Source organism: Sinocyclocheilus grahami, unplaced genomic scaffold, assembly GCF_001515645.1.
Source record: "Sinocyclocheilus grahami isolate Dianchi unplaced genomic scaffold, SAMN03320097.WGS_v1.1 scaffold335.1, whole genome shotgun sequence".
Classification (NCBI taxonomy): Eukaryota; Metazoa; Chordata; class Actinopteri; order Cypriniformes; family Cyprinidae; genus Sinocyclocheilus; species Sinocyclocheilus grahami.
The window spans coordinates 813386-839615 of NW_015505514.1; the positions used below are offsets into that span (position 1 = coordinate 813386).

At 36.5% G+C, this 26230-nt stretch overlaps 1 protein-coding gene across 2 annotated transcripts; it reads left to right on the top strand.

Annotated features, from left to right (window-relative positions):
* Positions 1-26169, top strand: ptbp1b (polypyrimidine tract binding protein 1b). Of its 2 annotated transcripts, XM_016295395.1 has the most exons (16): positions 1-68; positions 544-594; positions 1962-1992; positions 8690-8750; positions 8841-9013; positions 12018-12164; positions 12687-12842; positions 14134-14244; positions 17535-17712; positions 17811-17891; positions 17992-18137; positions 21193-21226; positions 22275-22367; positions 23252-23468; positions 23552-23629; positions 24381-26169. In XM_016295395.1, the coding sequence occupies exons 1-16, from the start codon at positions 61-63 to the stop codon at positions 24511-24513; spliced, it is 1698 nt and encodes a 565-aa protein (XP_016150881.1). In that variant the 5' UTR covers positions 1-60; the 3' UTR covers positions 24514-26169. The 2 variants fall into 2 exon arrangements, with proteins under 2 accessions (XP_016150881.1, XP_016150883.1); XM_016295397.1 differs by lacking the exon at positions 544-594 and having other exon boundaries at positions 6-68.
* The last annotated feature ends 61 nt before the right edge of the window (positions 26170-26230 follow it).

Consider the following 26230-nt stretch of genomic DNA (forward strand, 5'->3'; position numbering starts at 1 on the left):
TTAAGAAAACTCAGCCAAGCAGCAAAGTTGCGGATCAGAGCTGCTGTTCCTCGGTGTGCAATGGACGGGTAAGTGATGCTACGTTATTATGAATGGAAAAAAAGTTAGGCTGGCCCGGCGATAAGCACTGCGCGAATAAACCCGTACGTTTACCAACGGCAAAGCATTTTTTTGTTTTGTTAGATTGGTTAGCGCGGGCGCTCGCATCACCAGTTGCGATTAAGCAAACCCGTAGTCAGGTTTCTGCCTGATCCTTGCTGTTTTGATAGTCACATTTAGTTTTTTTAGTTTTTTATCCGTGTTTTGCAGCCTAAATAAGGCTGTTTTTTCTGCAAAACTAGGAAGATTTCCACCGAGAGGACTTGTTGCATCGTTTGAGCAGAAAGTAAAGAGCAACATTCTTTGAAACTTATAAATATAGGGAATCAAGCCCCAAAAGTTCTGTTTTTCTTTCTGACCAGAAAACTATCAGCAAAGTGAATATAAGTCAATTGAATAGGTAGGTTGTGTGATGGCATTGACATCTTTTTTCCCCCTGTGCAGCCGCCTAGAGACTGAATTGTATCCTATGGGATCAAGTTACGCAGAATTAGAGTAAGTCCATCTGAAATTTCACCGCTCATAGTTGGTGTTTTTTTATTTTCCTTTTATACCAGCCCATAGATTACATTAAATTTAGATGAGTGAAATATCAGTGTATTACTGTGCTTCGTTCGCATACAGAAATCGCCACGGTTGCCATAGTTTCCACCAAAACACAGTAGTTACTTAGCCATTTTAATTTCCTGAATATGATTCACTTTGGTGTGACTTGACTTTTTTTTAAGCATTAGAGGCACAAATTCTGTTTTTAGGTTGTTCGTTTAATGTTTATTGCTACAGCATTGCAAAAATATGAGGTTTAAACTGTAGGCTATTTAGACTATTCTGGTTGGTAATTTTGGGGTACAAAATGACAAACGAAATAGAAATACATAAACAAAACAACTTCTAGGGAATTAAGTTCAACTTCCTGAGTTTGACACACACCATTTTCTCAAACGCATCTCCTTTCACAAATATTAACTACTTTTTTGTTTAAGTTTTAGACCCTGTTTGCTGAATAGCAACCTGTGGTGGCTAAAACTGCGTAGCGCTAACAGATACTAACTACTGTAATGTGGTGGAAACTGTGGGTAACATGGTAAATGGTTTTAAATGTTGGCCAGTGAGTCTGTTTGATAGACATGGCTGAACTAGACAGACATGCACCATCTAAGATGATACACAGAAACTAAAACCACACCCCAGCTATTGTGTCAAAATGACCCCAGTCCATAGGGCCCCCCTTGTTTGAATTCTCTCATTTATTTGCATGAAGGTTTTTCCCTCTCGGGGTATATGTATCAGGACTTTGTTTTGGCACAGTCAGTTTCTTTTTCTATCCATTGTTTCAAACATAAAAGCTTTCAAGCAGCGCCGTGTTGATAGGAGGGCTTTTCGAAGCATTTACTGAGAGTTCATGTGAAACAGGATGTGGGGGTTAATCTTCAACCATACACTGACCCAAAATACCACTCATATTTCTTGCTCTAAGGGAGATCTGTGGGAAGGATCTAGATTACGCAGTCTAGTCTCAAACTGCTTATTCCTTTAATGGGAAAAGCATCTAACCAACATGAGCCAAAGAAAATATTACACTCATTAGCCATACTTAAATATTAATTACAGTTAATATTTAGGTAGAGGAGATTCATTTCACGTTTTGACTTACAGAAATAGACTGGATGCTTGAATTACATAATACATATCTTTGCATGAAACATTTTTCTTTACCTTTGGTTTCATTGGGACTATTTTAGAAAAATGCATGGGGTCAAAATGGTTCTGTTCTGTTTTTCTTTTCATGTATTTATTTGTTTATTGTTTCTGGTTTCATGCTCTTAATTTTTTTTTCTTCCATTTTCTGTTTACTTTTCCAGCGTTGTTCATGATATTGCAGTTGGTACAAAGGTAAGAATCTTATTTTGAGTTCTTCAGTCACTACTACACGTGCTATAATTCTTGGGTTGGTTGAATAAGAGCAGATTGTTTTGCTTATCTTCCTTTAACTGTTTGTGTGCCGGGACTCTCTGAATTGAGAATTCGCATAGCCTTTGTGACTTCCACATCTTGTGCTATCACTCCTTCCAGACATGATTCATCCTGGCAACAACGGGGTGAATCATTTCGAAGGGAATCAAAGATTTGTTAGAACAAGCACTGTGGCATTGTGCCATGCCACATTGCGCTTTCTCTACTTTTTATGAACTCCAAGTTATCATTTAACTTTAGGAACAAATTGTGGTTCATGATATGCCATAATATTTGGCTGTTATGAAACACATAGTTAAGAAATCCCTAACTTGCTGCCTGGATCAGCGTTCACAAGGCCACAACATGAACACTCCCGCTCGCTCCCTCATTAAAAACTATTTCCTGTGGTATGTGGCTAGTGAGGAGGGACCCACAGGATGTGGAACAAAAGGCTGATTCATGAGGTTCATTTAGGTTAGTTACATGCTTCAGGTCATGAAACCTACAGGCACTGCATTTATCTGATGATTACCACGGTACAGGGACGGGCACTGATTTAAGAGCTGATTGCTAATTGAAAAAGTTGGTTCTGAGAGATTTCCTAGTTTTGGATTTGAAATAGTTGTAAGGGACATTTTTCTGCATTATGTCTCGGGTTCAGATCAGTTTGAGGATAAAGACAATGTGAAACCCCGTTCTGAACCGAATTCATTTCTGTATCATGACATTTCTGAGTGAAATAGCATATTTAATGAGAAAAGGTGTAGGCTAGGGCTTGGTTTTAGATTGGGAATTGATTCGATTGGTAAGAAGACAAGAATTGAGCTTGATTGAATGCAAGTTTGCTAAAATAAAACCTCCTAAATGGCTGTTTGCTATTGGTTATCATTATTGTGGCTTAAGGCCCCGTCCACACGGAGACGCGTTTAGCTGTATACGCATACATTTTGTATCATATAGGCGTTTCGTCCACACGGATCCGGCGTTTTGGGAGAGTGAAACCGATATTTTTTTAAACCGGGTCCCAGAGTGGATAAACCTGAAAACGCCGCCATTGCGTTTTCGTGTGGACAGCGAATCCGTATATTTTCTGAAACGATGACGTCATCAGCCCACGTCTCGCCACTGGTCAGACACCACTACGTCACGTAACCGCAACAAACACTGAACGATTGTCTTTTTATTAACTAACATTAACACAGATTAATAAATGTTTTGTTACATGTTCGTTTGTATAAGGTTTATGCGCATAGTCCAAGTCTTCTTCGTTTTTAGTGTATCTCTGTGGCAGAATTACAGCGCCACATACTGGTCTGGCATGTATACTACATCGTTTTGTGTCGCTTTTGTGTGGACGCAGATATTTCTTGAGACGAAGGAATAAAAAAAGATTGGATAGTGAAAGCTCTGGCTTCACGTGGACGTAGCCTAAGTGATGTCATCAGACGAGGAAAGTCGTTTTAGAGCATGTTACATTTAAGATTAAAATAGTGGAATGACGTGCAGTAATTATTCACAATAAAAAAAACAATGAACATAGAAGAGGTGAAAAAAGGGGTCAATGTTGATTTCATGCTAACTGGTAACAGGAAGCTTATCATTTTCTCGTCTATTGGGCTAATTTAAACTGCAGTTGTGGTGCATATAGCCTCGTGGGCAGCGCTCTTCAGTTGTCCCGAGTTCGAGTCCCGGCTTGCGGACCTTTGCCGGACCTGTACCCCTTGATCTTCCACTTCGCTTCTATTCAAGCTACTTTTTGCCATAATAAAGGCAAAAATGTCAAAAAATAAATCGTAAAAAAAAAAACTGCATGTCTGAGTGAAACCAAATAGCAAGAAATAATAAAGGTCGAAACTTGATGTTTATCTTGAACATTGGGCCCTATTATTGGTTAATTAAATTTTTTATGGCCACACTACCTAAAATTCATGCACAATAAGATCAAAGGCATTAATTAAGAAAAGTAGATGTTCAGTTATAATTTAATGTTTTAAAATTGGTCATCAGATGTTATGGCATATTAGATGATCTTCAGGTAAGTCTATTTGTCTTTGTGAACACAGGTGACAAGCATTTTATTGTTTCCGTGCACTTTCTACCTCAGCCTAATGATTCAACCCATTTCAGAGACATTCCTCAGAGATTGGTTTTGGCTATTGATATGACGAGATGAATGCAGTCTATTCATCAAATGCAAATATGTTTGCCTCATCACTCAGCACACACATGTAGCTCTTGTGTTTGTTCAGCAGTGCTGATCAGAGGGAAGATGGCTGGGGGAGGTGCTAATGGGTCACATGGGGGTTCGCTTGATGCTATCAGTCTCTCTTTCTTGTTCTCGGTATCTCGTAAAGAATGCAAGTCGAAAGCTTGTGGGTCGCAGGTGCTGATTACAGCAAGCTGACGATTCGCTATAGTCCCACCTTGTTTTAACTATTGTGGATTGTCAGCTTGTTAAGTGCGGTATAAATTAACCCAATAGACAAGAATCTTAAGCTTCCGGTGTTTCCTTTTAACATGAAATCAAAATTGACATTTTTGCCTCTTCTCTGTATGTGTTTTTTTTTGTAATTATTGGTGCATGTTATTCTACTATTTTAATATCTTTCATCAAAATGTAAATGCAGCATGCCCTAAAACGACTTTCCTTGTCTGATGACATCACTAAGGCCACAATAATGATGACCAATAGCCAAACGGCTATTTAGCAGGTTTTGTTTTAGCAAATTTGCATTCAGTCAAGCTCAATTCTTGTCTGTTTCACAATCCAATCAAATCTCAAGGAGAAAATCAAGCCCTGTCATACACGGTTTCATTAATTAACGTATTTTACTGAGAAATGTTATGTTACAAAAGAAAAAGGCAGATGGGGCAGTTGTGGCCTAATGGTTAGAGAGTCAGACATGTAACCTGAAGGTTGCGGGTTCGAGTCTCAATACCAGCAGGAATTGTAGGTGGGGGGAGTGAATGTACAGCGCACTCTTCCACCTTCAATACCACAACTGAAGTGCCCTTGCACCGAACGCCCAACTGCTCACCAGGCACTGCAACAAAAATGGCTACCGGGGTGTGTGTTCACTACTCACTGCTGTGTGTGTGCATTTGGGTGGGTTAAATGCAGAGTACAAATTCCGAGTATGGGACACCATACTTGGCCACATGTTTTTTTTTTCTTTCTAAATGGGTTCTGACCAGATATTTATGCGTCAATCGGTGCAGTGACGTGTGTATAGAGTCTCTGCTGGGACGATTACTTTTTGGTGGTTGCTATTATTATGTAAAACTGAGGTCTTGAGCTGTGCTCATAACCTGTATGGTTAGTGTGGTAAATGGCTCAAGTTTGAACAGTAGTTGTGGGTGAAAGGCACACCTGGGCGTATGGAGATAATGGGTCTTGTGTATTCAGGTCAGGGTTGGGTTTCAGTTACCTGCAGCGCAGACACAAGGTCTCCATGGTGAGCACATTACAATCGGAGCTGCTGTGGTAACGGCCCCATTTTTTGGTTTGTTGTGAATTGTTGCAGACTTTGCCTCTCCCCCCGTCTTTGACACCTTTTAATCTGTTAAACCAAGTACCCCATCATGCTACACCCAACAAAAAGTTAACACATTGAGTGTTTGTGTTTGTCATGCTCGATTAACTGTTAAATGCACAGAGATAGTGCTGTCTGACACCTTCTAGAAGCTTTGAAAGAATGTTCCGGGTTCAGTGCAAGTTAAACTCTTATCAGCGGCATATGTAACATGCTGTTGTTTACCTCAGAAATTGATTTTGAATCCTCCATTTGTAAAACATGGAAAATTGTGGTTTTATTGTAATGCACTTACCATGAAAGTCTATAGGTTAAGTTTGTGCACCGGGAAGCTGATAATGATTTAATGCTATGGCTGATATTAAATAAATGAATAATAAAGCACTAAAATCTACAGAGCTCCGCAAATTAAATTGTGGCCTCAAATTAAGAATTCATTTACTTCAATTCATCAATTTACTAATTTTAGTCAAATTGTTAAGTTTATTTATTCCCTAGTTTTAATGTAGTGGAATTGTGGCCACATTGTAGTTATTTGTTCCCTTGTTTTAATGTAGGAAACCAAGGAAAAAAATCATAATTCATGGCCACAATATATATATATATATTTTTTTTTAAATTCTGTGTGGGGCTCTGTACATTTTTTTTTTTAAATGCTTCAAGTTAATTTAGGCATGACAACATTATAATGTACAGTATGAAATAAGGATATTTGTATTGAGATTTTCTCAAGATTAAATTTTGTTAGTGTGTTTAAGATTTAAGTGAGTGTTAGAAGGTAATCTAACTATTAAAATAGAGCAAATTACACGCATAACAATATACATGCAACATACCTATCTGCAAAGTACTGGTTACATGGGGCAAAGTAATCTCTAAATAATGAACAAAAGCAAACACAAAAGCAGAAATTAATTTTGCTAGAATAGTAGTCCTACTGCTACAAGGTTAATTTAGACAGCTTACCGATCATGTACATAATCTTTTAAGTACAGAAAAATTAACATAAGCACTTTAACCATTGTTATTGCATTATTGCTATAGATCTTGCAAGCTTATTGTCAATTCTTTGGCAGTTTAGGGTAACGGGCAACTTTAAGTTCAGAGCTTTAAGTTCTGCGTTTAAGTTTAGCTTGTTTTGCAGTAGCCTAACCCTTTAAACGATTGTTTCTTAGCTTAGTGTGTTGTACCAGATGCCTGTTGTGCAGCCACCCCCCTCTTAGTTTACATGTGGTTCTCATTGAGACGCTTAACTGTGGAATTTTAATATGTGGAGGGCAGGCCTGTGTGGTTGCATGGAGTTTCTGCTGAATTCAGTTAATTCATTCTTGCTGGCTTTAGTCATGAGCTGTGACCGGACAATCTTAATTCAGGCATCTTCTGTTACTCGAATGTCTGCACTCAGAAGGTGGATAATCAGAACAAATATTTGCTTTAGATTGTCCAGATTAAATGAGACATAGATTAGTGTTATTTGCAGAACTGTAATGTATTCACTTTTGTTAATCTTGACTTTAAAGGGGTAGTTCACCCAAAAATGGAAAGTCTGTTATTTACTCACCCTGTGCCAAACCTGGATGAATTTCTTTCTTCTGCTGAACACAGAAGATATTTTGAAGAATGTGGGTAACTAAACTGTTTCTGGTTCCCATTGACTTCCATATGATTTTGCTCCATACTATGGAAGCCAGTGGAGATCGGCAACTGTTCATTCTTTGAAATGTGTTTTTATGTTAAACAGAAGAAAGACACTCATACAGGTTTGGAACAACCTGAGGGTGAGTTAACAACCCTCTACATTGCAATTAAATCACTTGCATATGCGACTAAATCTTCACTCTGGGCGACTAAATGATGTCTAATATTAGCCACTGGCTAATACATTCTCAGGTTTTACTCGCCAGTGTGTGAGTTGGAGGTTAAGTATAAGTTTAGCACAGATATATTTTCACTCGCCAAACACTCTGACTGAGCGCTTCAGAGTTTCACTCTCCGTCAAGCGATCTGTGATATTTTTCAGTTCATCTCGATGGATGCGCAGCGCACCTGTATTTGACGTACCGTAAACTCTAGTGTAACGTTGCTCACCGTCGCTTTCTCACACACACGCAGAGAGAGAGAGAATTGACGCGCTACATGTAAACGATATTCTTTGTTGTTTTTTCCTGTCAAAATAACAGCGCTCCTTTGGAGTTCTTCAGCTTTTAAGAAATGCCGCTTTCTCCAGTAGTGGGCGGGACTAATGCGCAAATGGCAATCTCATTGGATGGCACTCACTTATTATCATCCCTGTTTTGATTTCAGCAAATCAGTTCGAGTGAACGCACACAACATTATTAATATTCATGAATCCAGCAGCTCATTAATCCTTAGTGCATTTTATATTGTTGTTCTTAGTAGATTTGTGTGTATATATGCATGTATCTATATATATATATATCTCAGTCTGGCGAGTAAACTAAAAAATTTACTAGCCAATGGCGCTTCAATTGCCAAGGTGTCCGTAGAGGGTTGGTAAATGATGACAGAATTTTCATTTTTGGGTGAACTGTGCCTTTATGCTGGGTTAAAATGTGGTGTTTGATGCACAGAGGTTTAGTTGTATAAATGTCCTGGTCCTTCACATGGACATGTTCTTTCCTTCCTTAAACAAAGGAAAATGTGAAAGTGCAAATGCAAGATTCAGTCTGGACACTCATTGGCTGATGAAACAGAAATGGATTTAAAACCGCCCCTCTCCCCATGGTCTACTGAGATCTTTCTTCATAGGTTTCTGGTGGGGGATGTCTTGTGGTTGATCTCTGACCTCACCCGCCCTTAAGGCTATGCTGTTTGCACAGGAAAACTGAATGTAACATTGTCCATTTTCTGCATTCAGAGTTTTCTGATGTAAACTTGTCCTTATTTGGACATCCATTCAGGCTAAAGGTTGGATTAGTTTATCATAGTTTTCCTCTTCAAGTGTGCTGTTTAAGTTTGTAAACATCAGAACTGAGTTGACTGTCTAAACCTTGTAAAAATGACATGTTGCTGGACACTGTTTGACCTAGAGCTTTTCTCTTTGGTTATTTAATTTTTTATTATTATTTTTATTTTTTCAGAGAGGATCTGACGAGCTGTTCTCCTGTGTTTCCAGCGGGCCTTATATCATGAGCTCAGCAGGTAGGCTCTATTTGCTCTTTACTCATTTCCTTCTCAGATGTGGTTAGTTTTGTCCCAGCAATCCATCCTCATCATCTGCTTTCTCCGCAGCCAACGGCAACGACAGCAAGAAGTTCAAAGGCGACATCAGAAGTCCTGCCGTCCCGTCCAGAGTTATACATGTCCGCAAGCTGCCCAATGACATCAACGAAGCGGAGGTCATCTCCCTCGGCCTTCCCTTTGGCAAAGTTACCAACCTGCTCATGCTGAAGGGAAAGAACCAGGTATCAGTCCCTCTCCACTCATGACATTCTCCGCATTAGCTCGAAATTGGAGACTTGAGGTTGACTTAACCTAGTCCACCAAAAACTTTTGGATTTTTCATATACAAAGTTAATAAACTGTACTTAAACTGGAAAATATTACCACAGTCCCCAGTATTTGCGTTATTGTTTTTGTATTGAGTAATAAGAGTTTATCTTAGCGACATGTTACTGTCAGATTGTAGTATTTCTTTGGCTAGAGATTATTGTTTGTGAGTGTCTTGTTAAGAATGCGTTGTATTATAACAAATCATGGTTATTATAGATAATTAAAACTAAAACCATATAAACATTTGTTACTTGAAATAAAATAAATAGTAACTAAACTCAGGGCTCCAGACAAAAAAAATCCATTAAGTAGCCATTGGCTCCTATAAGAAACAAAATTAGGCGGCAAATTATTTTTTTAGGTGCCACAGAATAAATGTGTATTATTATTATATATTTTTTTAACACTTAACATTTCAGTCATACTGTCATGTGTTTGTCTCATCTTTTCTTGTCTTTATCAGCATTTTAATCCATCTTGTAGATGTCCTGGGAACTAAGGTTCACTTAAATTGGGAACTAAATGTCTTTTCCAACTTGAGAACTATATACAGTCACAAAGAATTGTTTATTACACAGAATCTGTGCCAATATCGTGGACCATAATTATTTCAGCATCACTTGGCTATATATATATATATATACACACGCACACACACACACACACACACATATATATATATAAAATTTGGGTGTGTATGTGTTACGATATAACTAACGAGGTCATATACAGAAGACAATGAAACCGAAACCAAATAGCGTTGAAACAGGAAGTGAAGTGAACAGAAGAGAATGACAAAATAATGGTCCACATAACAGAACATAAACCTGACAATAAGATCGTTAGGCTATCGTTAGCCTATATGCATAGCAGTTAGCCTAGTTGTAATCGGATTTTCTAATCTGACTGGACAAGAGACTCTCTATTTCCACCTACGCGCGTTCTAGACGGCTGTCAGTCAGTGCAGTTACAGTGTTGCGCCACAAGGTGGTGGAAAGGGACTGTCACTCAACTACACATTCAGAAAGCTGATTCATTCATTCAAAGAGCCGTAATGAAACACGCTGTTGAAATCATTTTAACTTTGAGCGCCACTTTAGAAGGCTCAGCTGACCAGCTATGCGTCGATGCTAAGACAGAGATTTCGCTTTCCTTGGACATGACAACCTATTTTCACAAATATATATGACTCGGCCTAGAGGATAGATGCAAGTAATCGCTCGCGCTCAGTCGATCTCTCTCTCATTCACTGTCTGTTTAGGCTTGTTAAGTGCAAATCTACTGAGCCTCTGTACAAATCAGCATGGTACACATTATGTTATCATTACAAACTTGTTAAATATTCAGTCCACATGCATGAAGTGTAAAACGAGAAGGGCATAACCTTATGAAAAAAGAAAACACGCAAAAATCGTGGTTGCTGAGGTTCTTGCATTCCTCTGCGGTTTGCTCGTCAATTGTGCGGTATTGCGATATTGCGGTTATCGCGACAGCCCTAGTTCACGTGCCGCTTGAACTGAGGCGCTAAAGTGATCGCTCAGGCCTCCTTAAAGAGCACCAAAACGGTATTTATTGTTTTGATTTCGTTATGAATTTGGTAGAATTTTAAAGCTGATACTTTGTTTATTTAAATGTAACAAAGCTTACTGCGATTATTGGACCGCAAGTGCTCTACAAGTAATATGAAGTTCACGCATTAACAACACAGCATTTAAACTAAAGATCTTCATAACAAGAAGCCATATCAGTATTGTTTATAAACGAGAACTGTTAACGATATTGCTTATGTCCACACAGCTGACAGATTTACCTGTTGTAGTTTGTTCAAGTTGCGCACGAAATAGACACTGCTTTTTTACACACACTTCGCGCGTCTCTGCTATCTCATGCCATCACAACTGGAGCTGCTTTCAGCAGGCATGCCGTCAGCGCTGATGTTCAGCAGAGATGAGGACTGTTTAAGTCTTTTTTTCCATTAAAACTTTGATGCGCATCGTCTGTTTATTACGTCAACATAACAAAAGATGTGATCGCAAAACAATCAGAAAAAAAGTCATTGCACGCACACTTTTAAACCAAAACATGTACATTTCTCTAGTTGCCAGTGGCGACCTCAACAAAAACTTCACTCGCAAATCAATATTTTTGGTCGCAAATGCGTCCATTCTGGAGCTCTGAAACTGAAATAAAATGTAAAAAACTTCAACTTATTTTGATACAGCTAGTTCCCAAGGAAACATTTCTAATTTTCATTTAGTTTAACTTGAATTAAAATAGTTAAAACTAAAGTTGAAATTAAAATAACTTAAAATAAATAAAAATTAAATATAAAATAAACTAATTCAAACTATTAATAAAAACTATAATATATCATGAAGACTAGAATAACACGAACAAATCTTTGTTTTTATGGAAAATTAATATTTTTATTCCGCAACGATGCATTTCATTGATCAACAGTGACAGTGAAGACATTTGTTAGACAATTTATATTTTATAAAACTTAAAAAAAATATATGTATTTATATAAATCTAAAAATATTAAGCATCACAAATGTGTTCAAAGTTGATGATAAAAAATGTTTGAGCACCAAATCAGAATATTAGAATGATTTCTGAAGGATCATGTGACACTGAAGACTGGAGTAATAATGCTGAAATTTCAGCTTTGCATCACAAGAATAAATTAACATTTTTAATATATTAAAATAGAAAGCCGCTATACAATATTACTTATTTTACTAGATTTTTGGCCAAATAAATTCAGCCATGGTGAGCAGAAGAGACTTAAAAAAACATAAAAAAATAGGTAGTGTCTGTAATACTGAGCTTGTTTAGGTAGAAGCTTGTTTTATGTGCTTGCGTGGAACATTTTCTGGGCTTAAGGCAAATTGCATGATCTGCATTTTTGCGCAGGCTTTCTTGGAAATGAATACTGAAGAAGTAGCCCAGACGATGGTTACTTACTACTCCTCCGTAACGCCCGTCATCAGAAATCATCCCATCTTCATGCAGTACTCAAACCACAAAGAGCTGAAAACAGACAACTCACCAAACCAAGTGGTATGTGCTTCTCTCTCAGTTTCCATCCCCGGCCAGCACATGCATCGCGTATGGGGCTTTATGAGGCTTCATTCCACATTTCTGACATGGTGATTCATTTGTATATGTTTTTACGCAAATAAAGACAGCAGAAATTTATAACGAGTTATTTGAAGCAGCTGTGCACATGATGATTGATACGAGCGGAGGGTCTGGTTTGCTCTCTTCTGCGCATCTTGTTTTTTGCATTTTCCACACTGCCCGTTTTCCTTTCTAAACACAGTTTATATGCCGCTAAAGGTCTTTAGCAGTGAATTCCACATCTGCAGCCCATCAGCACTCATTTGGAGGATTGCTTAATTTGCTTTGCTTCATTCTGTTTGATTAAACACAGAAGCGTAGCCTACAGATTTGACTCCATACTTGATTTTGTTCAAAATAATCCATCTACAAATTGGCGCATATGGATAGATGTAAAATCAATAAAATGAAATGAAAGAATGTTAATTTAAATCTAATGCATGTAATTTTTGGTGTCTACAGAGGGCACAGGCAGCACTGCAGGCGGTGAATGCTGTCCAGACTGGTAGCATGACTCTAGGTGCCATTGACCCGTCCGGTATGGCTGGCCCCAGCCCTGTCCTAAGGGTCATCGTTGAAAACCTCTTTTACCCTGTGACCCTAGATGTCCTGCACCAGGTATACACTTCCTCTAGTTCTCTGCAGTGCTGTTGTTTTCTTACTTGAAGCGATAGTTCACCCAAAAATAAAAATTGTCATCATTTGCTCACACTCATTTTGTTTCAAACCCTTAAGACTTTGGTTAATTTCCAATACATAAATTAGGACATTTTGGTAACACTTTATTTAAAGACTTTATGTATAATGCATTACAAAGTTAGTCATAATGTTCAGTGTAATGCATAATATATTTTCATTATAACAAAATTTTAAATGCATTATAGTATTAGAAGGTTTGTTTGTCATGTGTTTTAATGCATTATGCTTTCTAAAGGTGTAATAGATAAGTAGTACAACAGTGGTTACAATTCTTCAGATCATACATTATAAAGTGCATTACAAGGCATAATGGTAACACTTTACAATAAGGTTCATTAGTTAACTACTGAATGAATTTTAATGAACATTAGTGAATGAATGAACATTAGTTAACTTAATGAAAAATACGTCTACAGCATTTATTAATCTTAGTTAATGTTAATTCCAACATTTACTAATGCATTATTAAAATCAAAAGTTGTGCTTGTTAACATTAATGCACTGAATTAACATGAACTAACAGTGAACAACTGTATTTTCATTAACTAACATAAACAAAGATTAATAAGTACTGTAATAAATGTATTGTTCATTGTTTGTTCATGCTAGTTAATACATTAACTAATGGAACCTTATTGTAAAGTGTTACCGGCATAATTAATGCATTAAAACTACTTTTAGAATGAATTATATAAAAAGGCTTTAAGTAAAGTGTGAAAATTTAAAGTAAATGTTAAATAAGTAAAATTTTTACCCAAGATGTTTCTGTTCTCTAAAGATCCAAAAAGTTCATAAAGTTGTTGTAAAACAAATTCATAGGAATCGAGTGGCTTAATCTAAGTCTTGTCAAGAGATACAATCGCTATATATGATGAACAGATTTAATTTAGGTTTTTATTTGCATCTAAACAATTAATAGACACAAATACATAGAGCACATCACAAAAATGGTAAGCACGGAAGCTCAAACAATGCTTTTATAAACATTTTGGATCTTTTTGGTTTTGGTTATCTGAACTTTCAGTGGAAGGACAGAAACCTCTCGGGTTTCATTAAATTATCTTAATTTGTGTTTGAAAGATTAACCATAGTCTTACCTGTTTGGAATGACATGAAGGTATGTAAATGATGCCAATTTTCATTTTTGTGTGAACTATGCCTTTGGCAATTATGGTTGTTTGATACTAAAATATGTTTGGTTCCTCAACAGATCTTCTCCAAGTTTGGCACAGTGCTGAAAGTGATCACTTTCACAAAAAACAACCAGTTTCAAGCTCTCCTCCAGTTTGCTGATGGCCTGACGGCACAACATGCCAAGCTGGTGAGTAGCGCCATCTATCAGCAATGATCTGTAATGACAATTACTGAAACTTCGTTCTAGGCTTTGTTTTCCATCAGAGAGCACGTGATTGCCTGGTTGGGAAGATTAAGTAAACCACTGTGCAGAAAATGTACAGAATTAGGAAAAAGCTCTGATTGGAGGATTTTAATTCTTGAAATCTGGCAACCGCAAATATGAAACCTCGTGGAGGCTTGGTACCAATGGAAGATAAAGCAAATGCCAAATGAAAATGACACGTCTTCAGGATAAATAACCAGCGGGCAGATATTGCAGATGATTATTAAGTAGTGATCGCGGTTATATCCGTGGTTCAGGTAGGTCGGTTAATAAAAAATACATTCTGAGACCCTAGATGTCCTGCACCAGGTATACACTTCCTCTAGTTCTCTGCAGTGCTGTTGTTTTCTTACTTGAAGCGATAGTTCACCCAAAAATAAAAATTGTCATCATTTGCTCACACTCATTTTGTTTCAAACCCTTAAGACTTTGGTTAATTTCCAATACATAAATTAGGACATTTTGGTAACACTGTATTTAAAGACTTTATGTATAAAGCATTACAAAGTTAGTCATAATGTTCATTGTAATGCATAATATATTTTCATTATAACAAAATTTTAAATGCATTATAGTATTAGAAGGTTTGTTTGTCATGTGTTTTAATGCATTATGCTTTCTAAAGGTGTAATAGATAAGTAGTACAACAGTGGTTACAATTCTTCAGATCATACATTATAAAGTGCATTACAAGGCATAATGGTAACACTTTACAATAAGGTTCATTAGTTAACTACTGAATGAATTTTAATGAACATTAGTGAATGAATGAACATTAGTTAACTTAATGAAAAATACGTCTACAGCATTTATTAATCTTAGTTAATGTTAATTCCAACATTTACTAATGCATTATTAAAATCAAAAGTTGTGCTTGTTAACATTAATGCACTGAATTAACATGAACTAACAGTGAACAACTGTATTTTCATTAACTAACATAAACAAAGATTAATAAGTACTGTAATAAATGTATTGTTCATTGTTTGTTCATGCTAGTTAATACATTAACTAATGGAACCTTATTGTAAAGTGTTACCGGCATAATTAATGCATTAAAACTACTTTTAGAATGAATTATATAAAAAGGCTTTAAGTAAAGTGTGAAAATTTAAAGTAAATGTTAAATAAGTAAAATTTTTACCCAAGATGTTTCTGTTCTCTAAAGATCCAAAAAGTTCATAAAGTTGTTGTAAAACAAATTCATAGGAATCGAGTGGCTTAATCTAAGTCTTGTCAAGAGATACAATCGCTATATATGATGAACAGATTTAATTTAGGTTTTTATTTGCATCTAAACAATTAATAGACACAAATACATAGAGCACATCACAAAAATGGTAAGCACGGAAGCTCAAACAATGCTTTTATAAACATTTTGGATCTTTTTGGTTTTGGTTATCTGAACTTTCAGTGGAAGGACAGAAACCTCTCGGGTTTCATTAAATTATCTTAATTTGTGTTTGAAAGATTAACCATAGTCTTACCTGTTTGGAATGACATGAAGGTATGTAAATGATGCCAATTTTCATTTTTGTGTGAACTATGCCTTTGGCAATTATGGTTGTTTGATACTAAAATATGTTTGGTTCCTCAACAGATCTTCTCCAAGTTTGGCACAGTGCTGAAAGTGATCACTTTCACAAAAAACAACCAGTTTCAAGCTCTCCTCCAGTTTGCTGATGGCCTGACGGCACAACATGCCAAGCTGGTGAGTAGCGCCATCTATCAGCAATGATCTGTAATGACAATTACTGAAACTTCGTTCTAGGCTTTGTTTTCCATCAGAGAGCACGTGATTGCCTGGTTGGGAAGATTAAGTAAACCACTGTGCAGAAAATGTACAGAATTAGGAAAAAGCTCTGATTGGAGGATTTTAATTCTTGAAATCTGGCAACCGCAAATATGAAACCTCGTGGAGGCTTGGTACCAATGGAAGATAAAGCAAATGCCAAATGAAAATGACACGTCTTCAGGATAAATAACCAGCGGGCAGATATTGCAGATGATTATTAAGTAGTGATCGCGGTTATATCCGTGGTTCAGGTAGGTCGGTTAATAAAAAATACATTCTGATTACTTGTGGATGGGTCGCGGGTCGATGAGATCATTAATGATGCAAATATTAACTACATTCTCTAAAATATGAACGCGTTTTAAAATGCATCTTTTTCATAAGGCAGACAGTTGGGCTCAACCTATTTCATTTTGGTGTGTGCGCGTTCGCTGTTCGGGAAGTTGCAGTGACAGAAACAGTGACATTCCAGTTAAAGTTTGAAGGGAGTAAAGCCTGTGTTTATGCTATTAAGTAAGTGTAGGCTAATCTGGCTTTTGAAGAACTTTTGTTTTATAAATAAATGTTCATTTAAAAGTTAAATGCACTCCAAAGTCTAGTTATGAACGACCAAAATAAAAAAAATGTTGCTGTTTTTTTTAGTCATTTTAAAAATTAATCCTCAGTTATACAATTATGTGCGGCTTGGACGCAGCATCTGTCAAAGGTAGACTAGGCGCCTATCTTTAGCAAAGCAGCGTGGAGAGCCGCTTCTGGGATGCTTCTGAAAAGTGCCGCGGCACTCTTTTTTTTTTTTCTGGTATGAACACAAGCATTGACTTGAGTGGCCGCGATCAGCTCCAGTGGCCGTGTCAGAGCTGTAATGTGCCGCAGACATGTGCAGTGATGCGCAGATCAGCTTTAACGTCACTGAATCTGCTTCTAAAAATGAACCACCCATTCATCATATCATCATGCAAACTAAGAATTAGAATAATTGTAATGTGACGATTGGGTGCGGGTCGGGGGGAATATCTAAATCAGAGAAAAAAAATAGGTGCGGGTGGGTAATTTGTTTGAAGCAGTGGATTCGGGTGACGTTTGAGCTGATCCCTGCATCTCCAATGCTTAGTAAATCAAGAGAAACCGAAATCGTCATCATGATTAAAATACAATTCAACATGCAGCCCTATCTGAACTGAACCAACACTGAACTGACTTAAGCTAAATAATGACACTTTTGTCTTTTAGAGCTGCTTTACAGCAGAATCTGAACTGTCCATAATTAATTCTGCTATTTTCCTGTTTATCGCGGAAACTTCTTTGACGCAATCTGTATTGTATAAAACGCTACAGAAATAAAGGTCTCTTGACGCAAACTGTGAAAGAATGTGACATGTTTGTGGCACCGTTTTTACTAAAATCTTTCTTTCCTCAGGCTTTAGATGGACAGAACATCTACAATGGCTGCTGTACCTTGCGCATCAGCTTTTCCAAACTTACCAGCTTAAATGTCAAATACAATAACGACAAGAGCCGTGACTATACTCGCCCGGACCTGCCCACTGGGGACAGTCAACACGCTATTGAACATCATGCTTTGGCTGCTGCTTTTGGTACAAACGGGTGTAAAATTGCACCCAGCACACTATTTTCTTAAGCATAGTCCCATTCTGCCTCTTTTAGAAAGTCTAAACATCCTGGTATTTTGCAGCTGCTCCTGGGATCATCTCAGCTACGCCATATCCAGGAGCGCACGCCTTCCCTCCAGCTTTTGCTATCCAGCAGGCTGCAGGTACGATGGCACACAGCTCGAGTTTAACACCTTCTATATTTCATATTTTTCTGAATTTGTCTTTTGGTGTATAGTGTACATTTGACTCCATCTTGAACAGGGTTTGCAATACCTGGGGTTCCCGGAGCCCTCGCCTCACTGGCCATTCCCGGGACAGCAGCGGCCGCTGCGGCTGCAAGCAGACTGGGCTTCCCCTCCTTCCCTGGCACCCACTGCGTCATGCTGGTCAGCAACCTGAACCCTGAGGTTAGCTGTTCACATATAATTTAAAGCGCCCCAGCAAAAACTTGTTGGAACACACTTTTTTTTTTTTTTTGCAAAACATTTTTTAGAAGTATAATATATATATTAAAATGTAAAAATAAACAATTAAAACAATGGCACACAGTTATTTCCCTAATTAACTGAATTAAATGGATATTATTGACTGGTGATGTTACTACTGCAATACTGCTGAGTGTTTCTTTAAATTTAGTGCATTTATGATCTATTGTCGTGTAGTAATTACAGGATACAGAAGCCCATTGCTTAGCGTTTCCATTAACTGAAGCTCCGTCTCTTTATTCGCTCTAGTGTCCTCACCCCTGTGTCATTTCTTCCTCTAACATCCTCAGGTTTCTCATAAAAAATGCCATTCAGTTGAGCTTTATTCTTCTTGTTGCTTCCATTTGAATATGTTGCTGCTTTATTTCATATTTCACTCATCTCCTCCAAATATTACCACAGTAAAATAGCCAAAATTGTATTTTCTGTTGGTCTGTTCAAAAGATCTGTTCTTTTATTTGTATTTATTTGTAAAACAGACCATCGGAAAGTGCATCTAAACTTTTCACATTGAAATTAGCGCATTGTTTACTACAATAACTAGCTTGTTTTACTGATGAAATTTCTGTTAACTTTAGCACTATATTTTGTATTTCTTTATGTATACTGACCTTGTTTTTTTTACCTCCTTTTTTTCTCCTATTTCTCTCCCTCCCCGTTCCCCTCATCCCATTGCTCTTTTTTTGTTTTGGAAACCTCGTTCTCCTTTGCCATCTGGCTGCACGCACCATATGTCTCTACTCATCTAATCTGTATGAACAATTACACGATTCAACATCATCCCACACACACACACACACACACACACACACACCTTTTTTTTACCTCCTTTTTTTCTCCTATTTCTCTCCCTCCCCGTTCCCCTCATCCCATTGCTCTTTTTTTGTTTTGGAAACCTCGTTCTCCTTTGCCATCTGGCTGCACGCACCATATGTCTCTACTCATCTAATCTGTATGAACAATTACACGATTCAACATCATCCCACACACACACACACACACACACACACACACACACACACACACACACATGGTCAGCAACCTGAACCCTGAGGTTAGCTGTTCACAGTCTCTGATGGACCTAGAAGTGCTCAAGATGTCTATTTAAACATTAAGTCTGAGCAAGCTCATGGAATTTTTAGATTTAATTTTTTTGGATGGCTGATGTTACTATTGTGCCGTTATGTTATTAATGATCCTTAATTTTTTTTCTTTTATATAAAATTTTTATAATGAATGAAAAAAGCAGAAATTGTATCAAATGTAAAGTCACAATGATTCTCTACATTTGTATTTTGTTTTAATATATTTTTGTATATTATAATGTAAATATATTTCTTTATATCATTTAAATGAAAGCAATAGCACCACAGCAATCTAAATGGAACACTTAAAAAAAAAAAGTAAAAAATGTTTTATGTTTCATTTATATTAAAACATTAGCACTTAATATTGGTATAATATATATATTGGTGTAAATATTTATAATTTAAAAATGACAGTGGCACCATAACAAAAACTTGATGGAGCACACATTTGAACAAAATTAATAAAAAAAATGGTGTAATGTAATTTGTAGTAGTATAAATATGAATAATTTAAATTGAAGCAATGGCACTACAACAAAATATGTAAACTTTTTGTTTCTATGTATATGTAAATCTTTAGTTTATAATGTAAAAATATTGGTATAAATATTTATAACTTAATGACAGTGGCAACGCAAAAAAATTGTACAATATATTTTTTAAACAATTTATGTAAAGTTATAATTTAATAACATGTAGTATAAATATTAATAATTTAAATTTAAAGAACGGCTTTTTTTTCCAAACAAAAAGTATAATTTATATTATAATGTAAAAATATTGGTATAAATATAATTTAAAGCGCCACAGCAAAAACTTGTTGGAACACACTTTTTTTTTTTTTTTGCAAAACATTTTTTAGAAGTATAATATATATATTAAAATGTAAAAATAAACAATTAAAACAATGGCACACAGTTATTTCCCTAATTAACTGAATTAAATGGATATTATTGACTGGTGATGTTACTACTGCAATACTGCTGAGTGTTTCTTTAAATTTAGTGCATTTATGATCTATTGTCGTGTAGTAATTACAGGATACAGAAGCCCATTGCTTAGCGTTTCCATTAACTGAAGCTCCGTCTCTTTATTCGCTCTAGTGTCCTCACCCCTGTGTCATTTCTTCCTCTAACATCCTCAGGTTTCTCATAAAAAATGCCATTCAGTTGAGCTTTATTCTTCTTGTTGCTTCCATTTGAATATGTTGCTGCTTTATTTCATATTTCACTCATCTCCTCCAAATATTACCACAGTAAAATAGCCAAAATTGTATTTTCTGTTGGTCTGTTCAAAAGATCTGTTCTTTTATTTGTATTTATTTGTAAAACAGACCATCGGAAAGTGCATCTAAACTTTTCACATTGAAATTAGCGCATTGTTTACTACAATAACTAGCTTGTTTTACTGATGAAATTTCTGTTAACTTTAGCACTATATTTTGTATTTCTTTATGTATACTGACCTTGTTTTTTTTACCTCCTTTTTTTCTCCTATTTCTCTCCCTCCCCGTTCCCCTCATCCCATTGCTCTTTTTTTGTTTTGGAAACCTCGTTCTCCTTTGCCATCTGGCTGCACGCACCATATGTCTCTCCTCACTTCTGATCTGTACGAACAATTACACAATTCAACATCCACACACACACACACACACACACACACACCCCAACATGACACACAAACATCTCTCTCTTTTCTATCACCCCCCACTCCCACCCCCCTCTCTCTCTCCGCTCCCAATCCATTAACCATCTTCATGATCCAACCATCGTTTTTCGTCATTTCCCGTGGAACTGCCTCGCTGCCTCGGATATGTTGAACCTCCACTCTGCCTCCGATCTTTACCTGTCTCTTCCTCCTCCGCTGCCCCCCTCTGCTGTCCTTTAAAGAGAGTTACGCCCCACTGCCTCTTTATTCTCTTCGGTATGTCATCCTTTAGCATCTTTTTTTGTCACTCGTTTGTTCTGTTCTTTTAATTTGATTTGTGTTACCTCACAAGGCATCTGTGAGGCCCGATTCTTTGAGTGCCTCGCTTGTTTTCTGCAGTATTTGGTGTGGTGAGATGAGACACGTCATGAAAAGCTGCAGCTTTCCCTGAACAGCAGCACTTCCTTTGAACGCAGATGGAAGGCTGCAGCTTTTTAATTACGGAACAAAGCAAATTGGCGCCTTGTAAAATGTTGCATGCTTTTGAAAACCGTTCCACTTTTACCTTTTTTATTGCATGTCTTTGGAGAAAAGCTGTTTAAAATACTTGGTTAATAGTCAAGACTCCTGCTGTTTTATAAGTTCATTCTTTTTTGGGTTAAAAATATTTTCATCCCCCTCAAAACTTGTTATCTTTCGATTCTTATTTCAGTCGATCCGTTGAATCTGTTCCTCAGGAGATCGAAAAACGAACTAAACGCACCTTGCAGATTTCTTAAAAGCTGCAGATTCACTTGAACTGTCTTCTTAACTCATTTTTTTTTCTTAACTAAGAAAATGTTCAGTCTTTTCTTAAAACAAGTTTCTTTTCACTCAATTAAGCCCCTGATAAAATTGCTATTAGATACTAGTTTTAATTTATATATATATATATATATATATATATTTATTTATTTATAACGAACTAAACGCACCTTGCAGATTTCTTAAAAGCTGCAGATTCACTTGAACTGTCTTCTTAACTCATTTTTTTTTCTTAACTAAGAAAATGTTCAGTCTTTTCTTAAAACAAGTTTCTTTTCACTCAATTAAGCCCCTGATAAAATTGCTATTAGATACTAGTTTTAATTTATATATATATATATATATATATATATTTATTTATTTATTTTTGTACCCTGAAGAGCATGTGACGGTGGGATATAATGGAGTATCTTGATTGTGAACTGAAGTTGTTTTATAGCTCAGGTTGGTTTTGATGAGGTGTGTCTGATCATAACATGCTGTATATTTGTATCTGACATGAGACTGTCTCTCTTTGTAGGTGTATATGGGGATGTATTGAGAGTGAAAATCATGTTCAACAAGAAGGAGAACGCTCTCATACAAATGTGTGATGGGACACAGGCTCAGCTGGGTAAACAACCTTAAAATGATTACAATTTGCTTGCAGAAGGAGCAGAAATTTTATATATACACGTATACAAATATAAGTCTGGGGTCAGTACGATTTTTTACAATGTTTTAGAAAGAAGACACTTGTGCTTAACATAGCTGCATTTATTTAATTTAAAATATTGTAAAAACAGTCATATTGTGAAATGTTATTACAATATATAACAACTGTTTTAATATTTTTAAAATGTAATGTATTTTAAAAGTTTTCAGTGTCACTCTAATTACATCTAATTTTGACAGTGTTTTTCTAATATTACAATTTATTTGTTGACAATGTTGAAAACTGTTGCGCTGCTTATTTTGTTCAATATTCTTTGATGTATAGAACGTTCAAAAGAACAGCATTTATTTGTATATTTATTTGTAACGACTTTACTCTCACTTTTGATCAATTCAGTTTATCCTTGCTGAATAAAAGTATTAATTTCTTTCAAAAAATGACGCCGATCAACACTGCAATAACTGGCTACTCATTATATTCACTTATTGGAAGTGTTGTAATGTCTTCAGTCTTTCATCAGAAATGGATAAGTTCATATTCCATAATCACACTGTACTTTATAACCACTACAACGATGATTCACAATCAACAAATAAAGGTTAGCAGAAGGCTATTGGCCATGCGGTGTTTTACAGCAGTGTTGTTGATATTAGATAATATTAGCTGTGCTTTAATGCACAAACTTAGTCATAAGTGTCCCAGTGTTTAGCAGTTGCTAGCACCCAAATTTGTTTTCACGGTATACTGATAGATGTAATGGGGAACTAGGGTGCAGAACATACTTTATATTTCATTTGTTTTGTAGTTCAGTATTTATTTACAGATAAACATTTATATTTCAGCAATGAGTCATCTAAACGGGCAGAAGTTATACGGCAGGCCCCTGCGCATCACGCTGTCCAAACACACGACTGTCCAGATGCCACGGGAGGGACATGAGGACCAGGGTCTCACCAAAGACTACAGCAGCTCTCCTCTCCATCGCTTCAAGAAGCCAGGCTCCAAAAACTACTCCAACATCTTTCCTCCCTCATCTACCCTGCACCTGTCTAACATCCCGTGAGTTTATACACATCCGCTTCTTGTTTTTCTATGACTTTAAAAACTCAAATCTCTCACCTATAACTTTCTCTCTGTTTTAGACCCGCGGTTGTCGAAGATGACCTCAAGCTGCTCTTTGCTAGCAATGGTGCTCTGGTCAAGAACTTCAAGTTCTTTCAGTAAGTGTGTGCAGCTGTGACATTATCATACTCTGACATTTATGTAGTATAACAGTCATTTTAAATTATTGATACTGGTAGTGGAGAAACACAGCCAGTAACCGATAATGTGTGTGTTCTTTTCTCCCACATTACGTACATATTTGTAAACATTTCGCTTATAATGTTCAAACTATTAAATTTTTTAAAACCGATACTACTTTAAAACAAAATTGTTTATTAATTTCTGTACCGAGCATTATATAGATTTATTTCTGAATTAAATGTAGTATTTTTAAATAATTTATTATTATCATTATTAATTTATTATTATTTAATATATTGTTATCTGGCAATATTTCTATATCAAATTCATTTCTATATCGAAAATGTGAATTTCTGGACATCTTGGGCTGTTGTGTCATTTTTGCCTTTTGATTATTGTCATTTCATAAATTGTTTCGTAAAATGGAACACTTTGATTTGTCAGCAAAAAAAAAACCCGTTACAAGTCAGATCACCCATATGCACTATGAAGTCTACATTCTAAGCTTATTATTATTATTTAGTTTAGATTTTATTATTCGTTTAATTTAGTAAGTGAAGGTTTTTAGTATTTAGTCAGTGGTTTTTAAATAACTTGTTACCTGGTCATTTTGAGTTCAAATCCAATTTTTGGCCACAACAATCTGTTGATTGATGATTATCGTCAGCACATACATTCTATATCAGTGTATCCGCAAGAAATACTAACGAATTCCTCAACTTTCAGGAAGGATCGCAAGATGGCTCTGATTCAGATGGGTTCGGTGGATGAAGCGATCGAGTCCCTTATCCAGTTCCACAACCATGATCTCGGAGAAAACCACCATCTTAGGGTTTCCTTCTCCAAGTCCATCATTTGAGAGAAATATAGTCCAGAAAGGACTGCAGTGGCCAGTCATTTTAAACCATAATGAGTCTTAATCACAAAGCTCACTTCCATCATTCCATTATTTTATTTGAGGCATTTTAGTGATTATTTACATACGTATATTTTTTCAAGGTTTTAGAACAGCTGTATTATTAGTTGGGCCGAGAAGTTCATTAACTGTATGCATCCCTCCATCGGTCACTTTCAGCCTATTTGAGGCTTGAGTTCTGTAGAAGCAGAGATGAACCACTTACAGGCCTTTGATTCCATTTGTGCCTTACTGCTTCAGTTCTCCAAAACCTCAGTCAAACATCTGCAACTAATGTTTGCAAATCTGTAGTTTACAGTCCATTTCGTGCCCTCAGGGCCAAACATTTATGCTCCTGTGAGACATGGGTAATTTCATCAGGCTGATGGTACAGGCCTAAAACTCTGCGCCTCTTGTGTTACGTATCTCCCAGTCGGGTTGTACTCATCATATCCTCTAGCTTTAGCATTTATACTGTATCTTTAGACCTAGAATGTTTATAGGCATTTTCCTCCTTCAAATTTATGCAATCGTTTGTGTATAAATCCAATAGTGTTGTCTAGATTTGTATTGTTTTGCATACTGTGGGCCATTGCATGTTGGCTGTGGTCAGCGGAGCATTAACCGCTGTCCCGTTTACTGTTTGTCCTGTATTTTGTGTAGATGTTTAGCATCGGGCTTCATGTTATTGTGTGAGATAGTAGATTATTTAAGCTATTCTACTTAAATGCTCTATGTATTCAGGAACTTGTGTGTATACTACAGCTTGATACCAAAGCCTTTCCTCCGTGTACCTTCGTAAGGGACATCCTGACACCTTTTAGCCTCATGACAAACGGCGTGTACAAACATGTCCTCTCAGAGCGGCGTACGTCCGTCTGCTTCTCTGTAGATAACCGTGTGATGGAAACAGTTCAGGTGAATCGGGGCGGCTGCCAGATATGATTGATAATCAGCACACCTGCTGAATTGTGCACATCACATAATGCTAGTCTTAACAGATCAGCCACGATGGCCTTTAGTGACCTCTGTAAAATGAGTTGGGCCTTTTATTTTTTTTAATCTGACAAGTGCCTTTTTTTAATATAATGTCTTGGTTCACTCCGAGGAGACCATTCAGTTTGGACATTCAGTTGCATTAGCATTCATAATTTTTATAAAGGCCCGATGATGGCCTAAATTTGGCACTCGGACCAGATAATATACAACAAATATAATCTTTGTTTATATTGTATTCCCAGCAATTTCCAGATGCTCCTTGGATATAGACAAAAAAAAAGTATATTGTTGATTCTTAACAGAGGCTGGCTAAAACCTGATTATGCATCCTTGCACAACATTAAAAACCCTCAATATACAACATCTGCCTTAGATTATAAAGTGCTTTTTCTTATAGTGGACAGATGAGGTGTAAATACTATTTTTGTATCACAATGTTAAAAAAGTTATGGGTTTTTATATCCGTTAAAACATGTATATTTTGATTACAGCTATGGGCCATCATCATGCAAAAATATAGTTCAATATAAAATCAGGATTACACAGTTTTCAGTCTTTATCTTGTTCTTCACGACATTCCTAGTTGTACTATTTGCCTTCAATAAATATTTGTTTACTCAAGTCTGCGTCGCTCGACGTTCATTCAGTGTCACAGCTGTAATGCTTCTGCGCGCGACTCGCA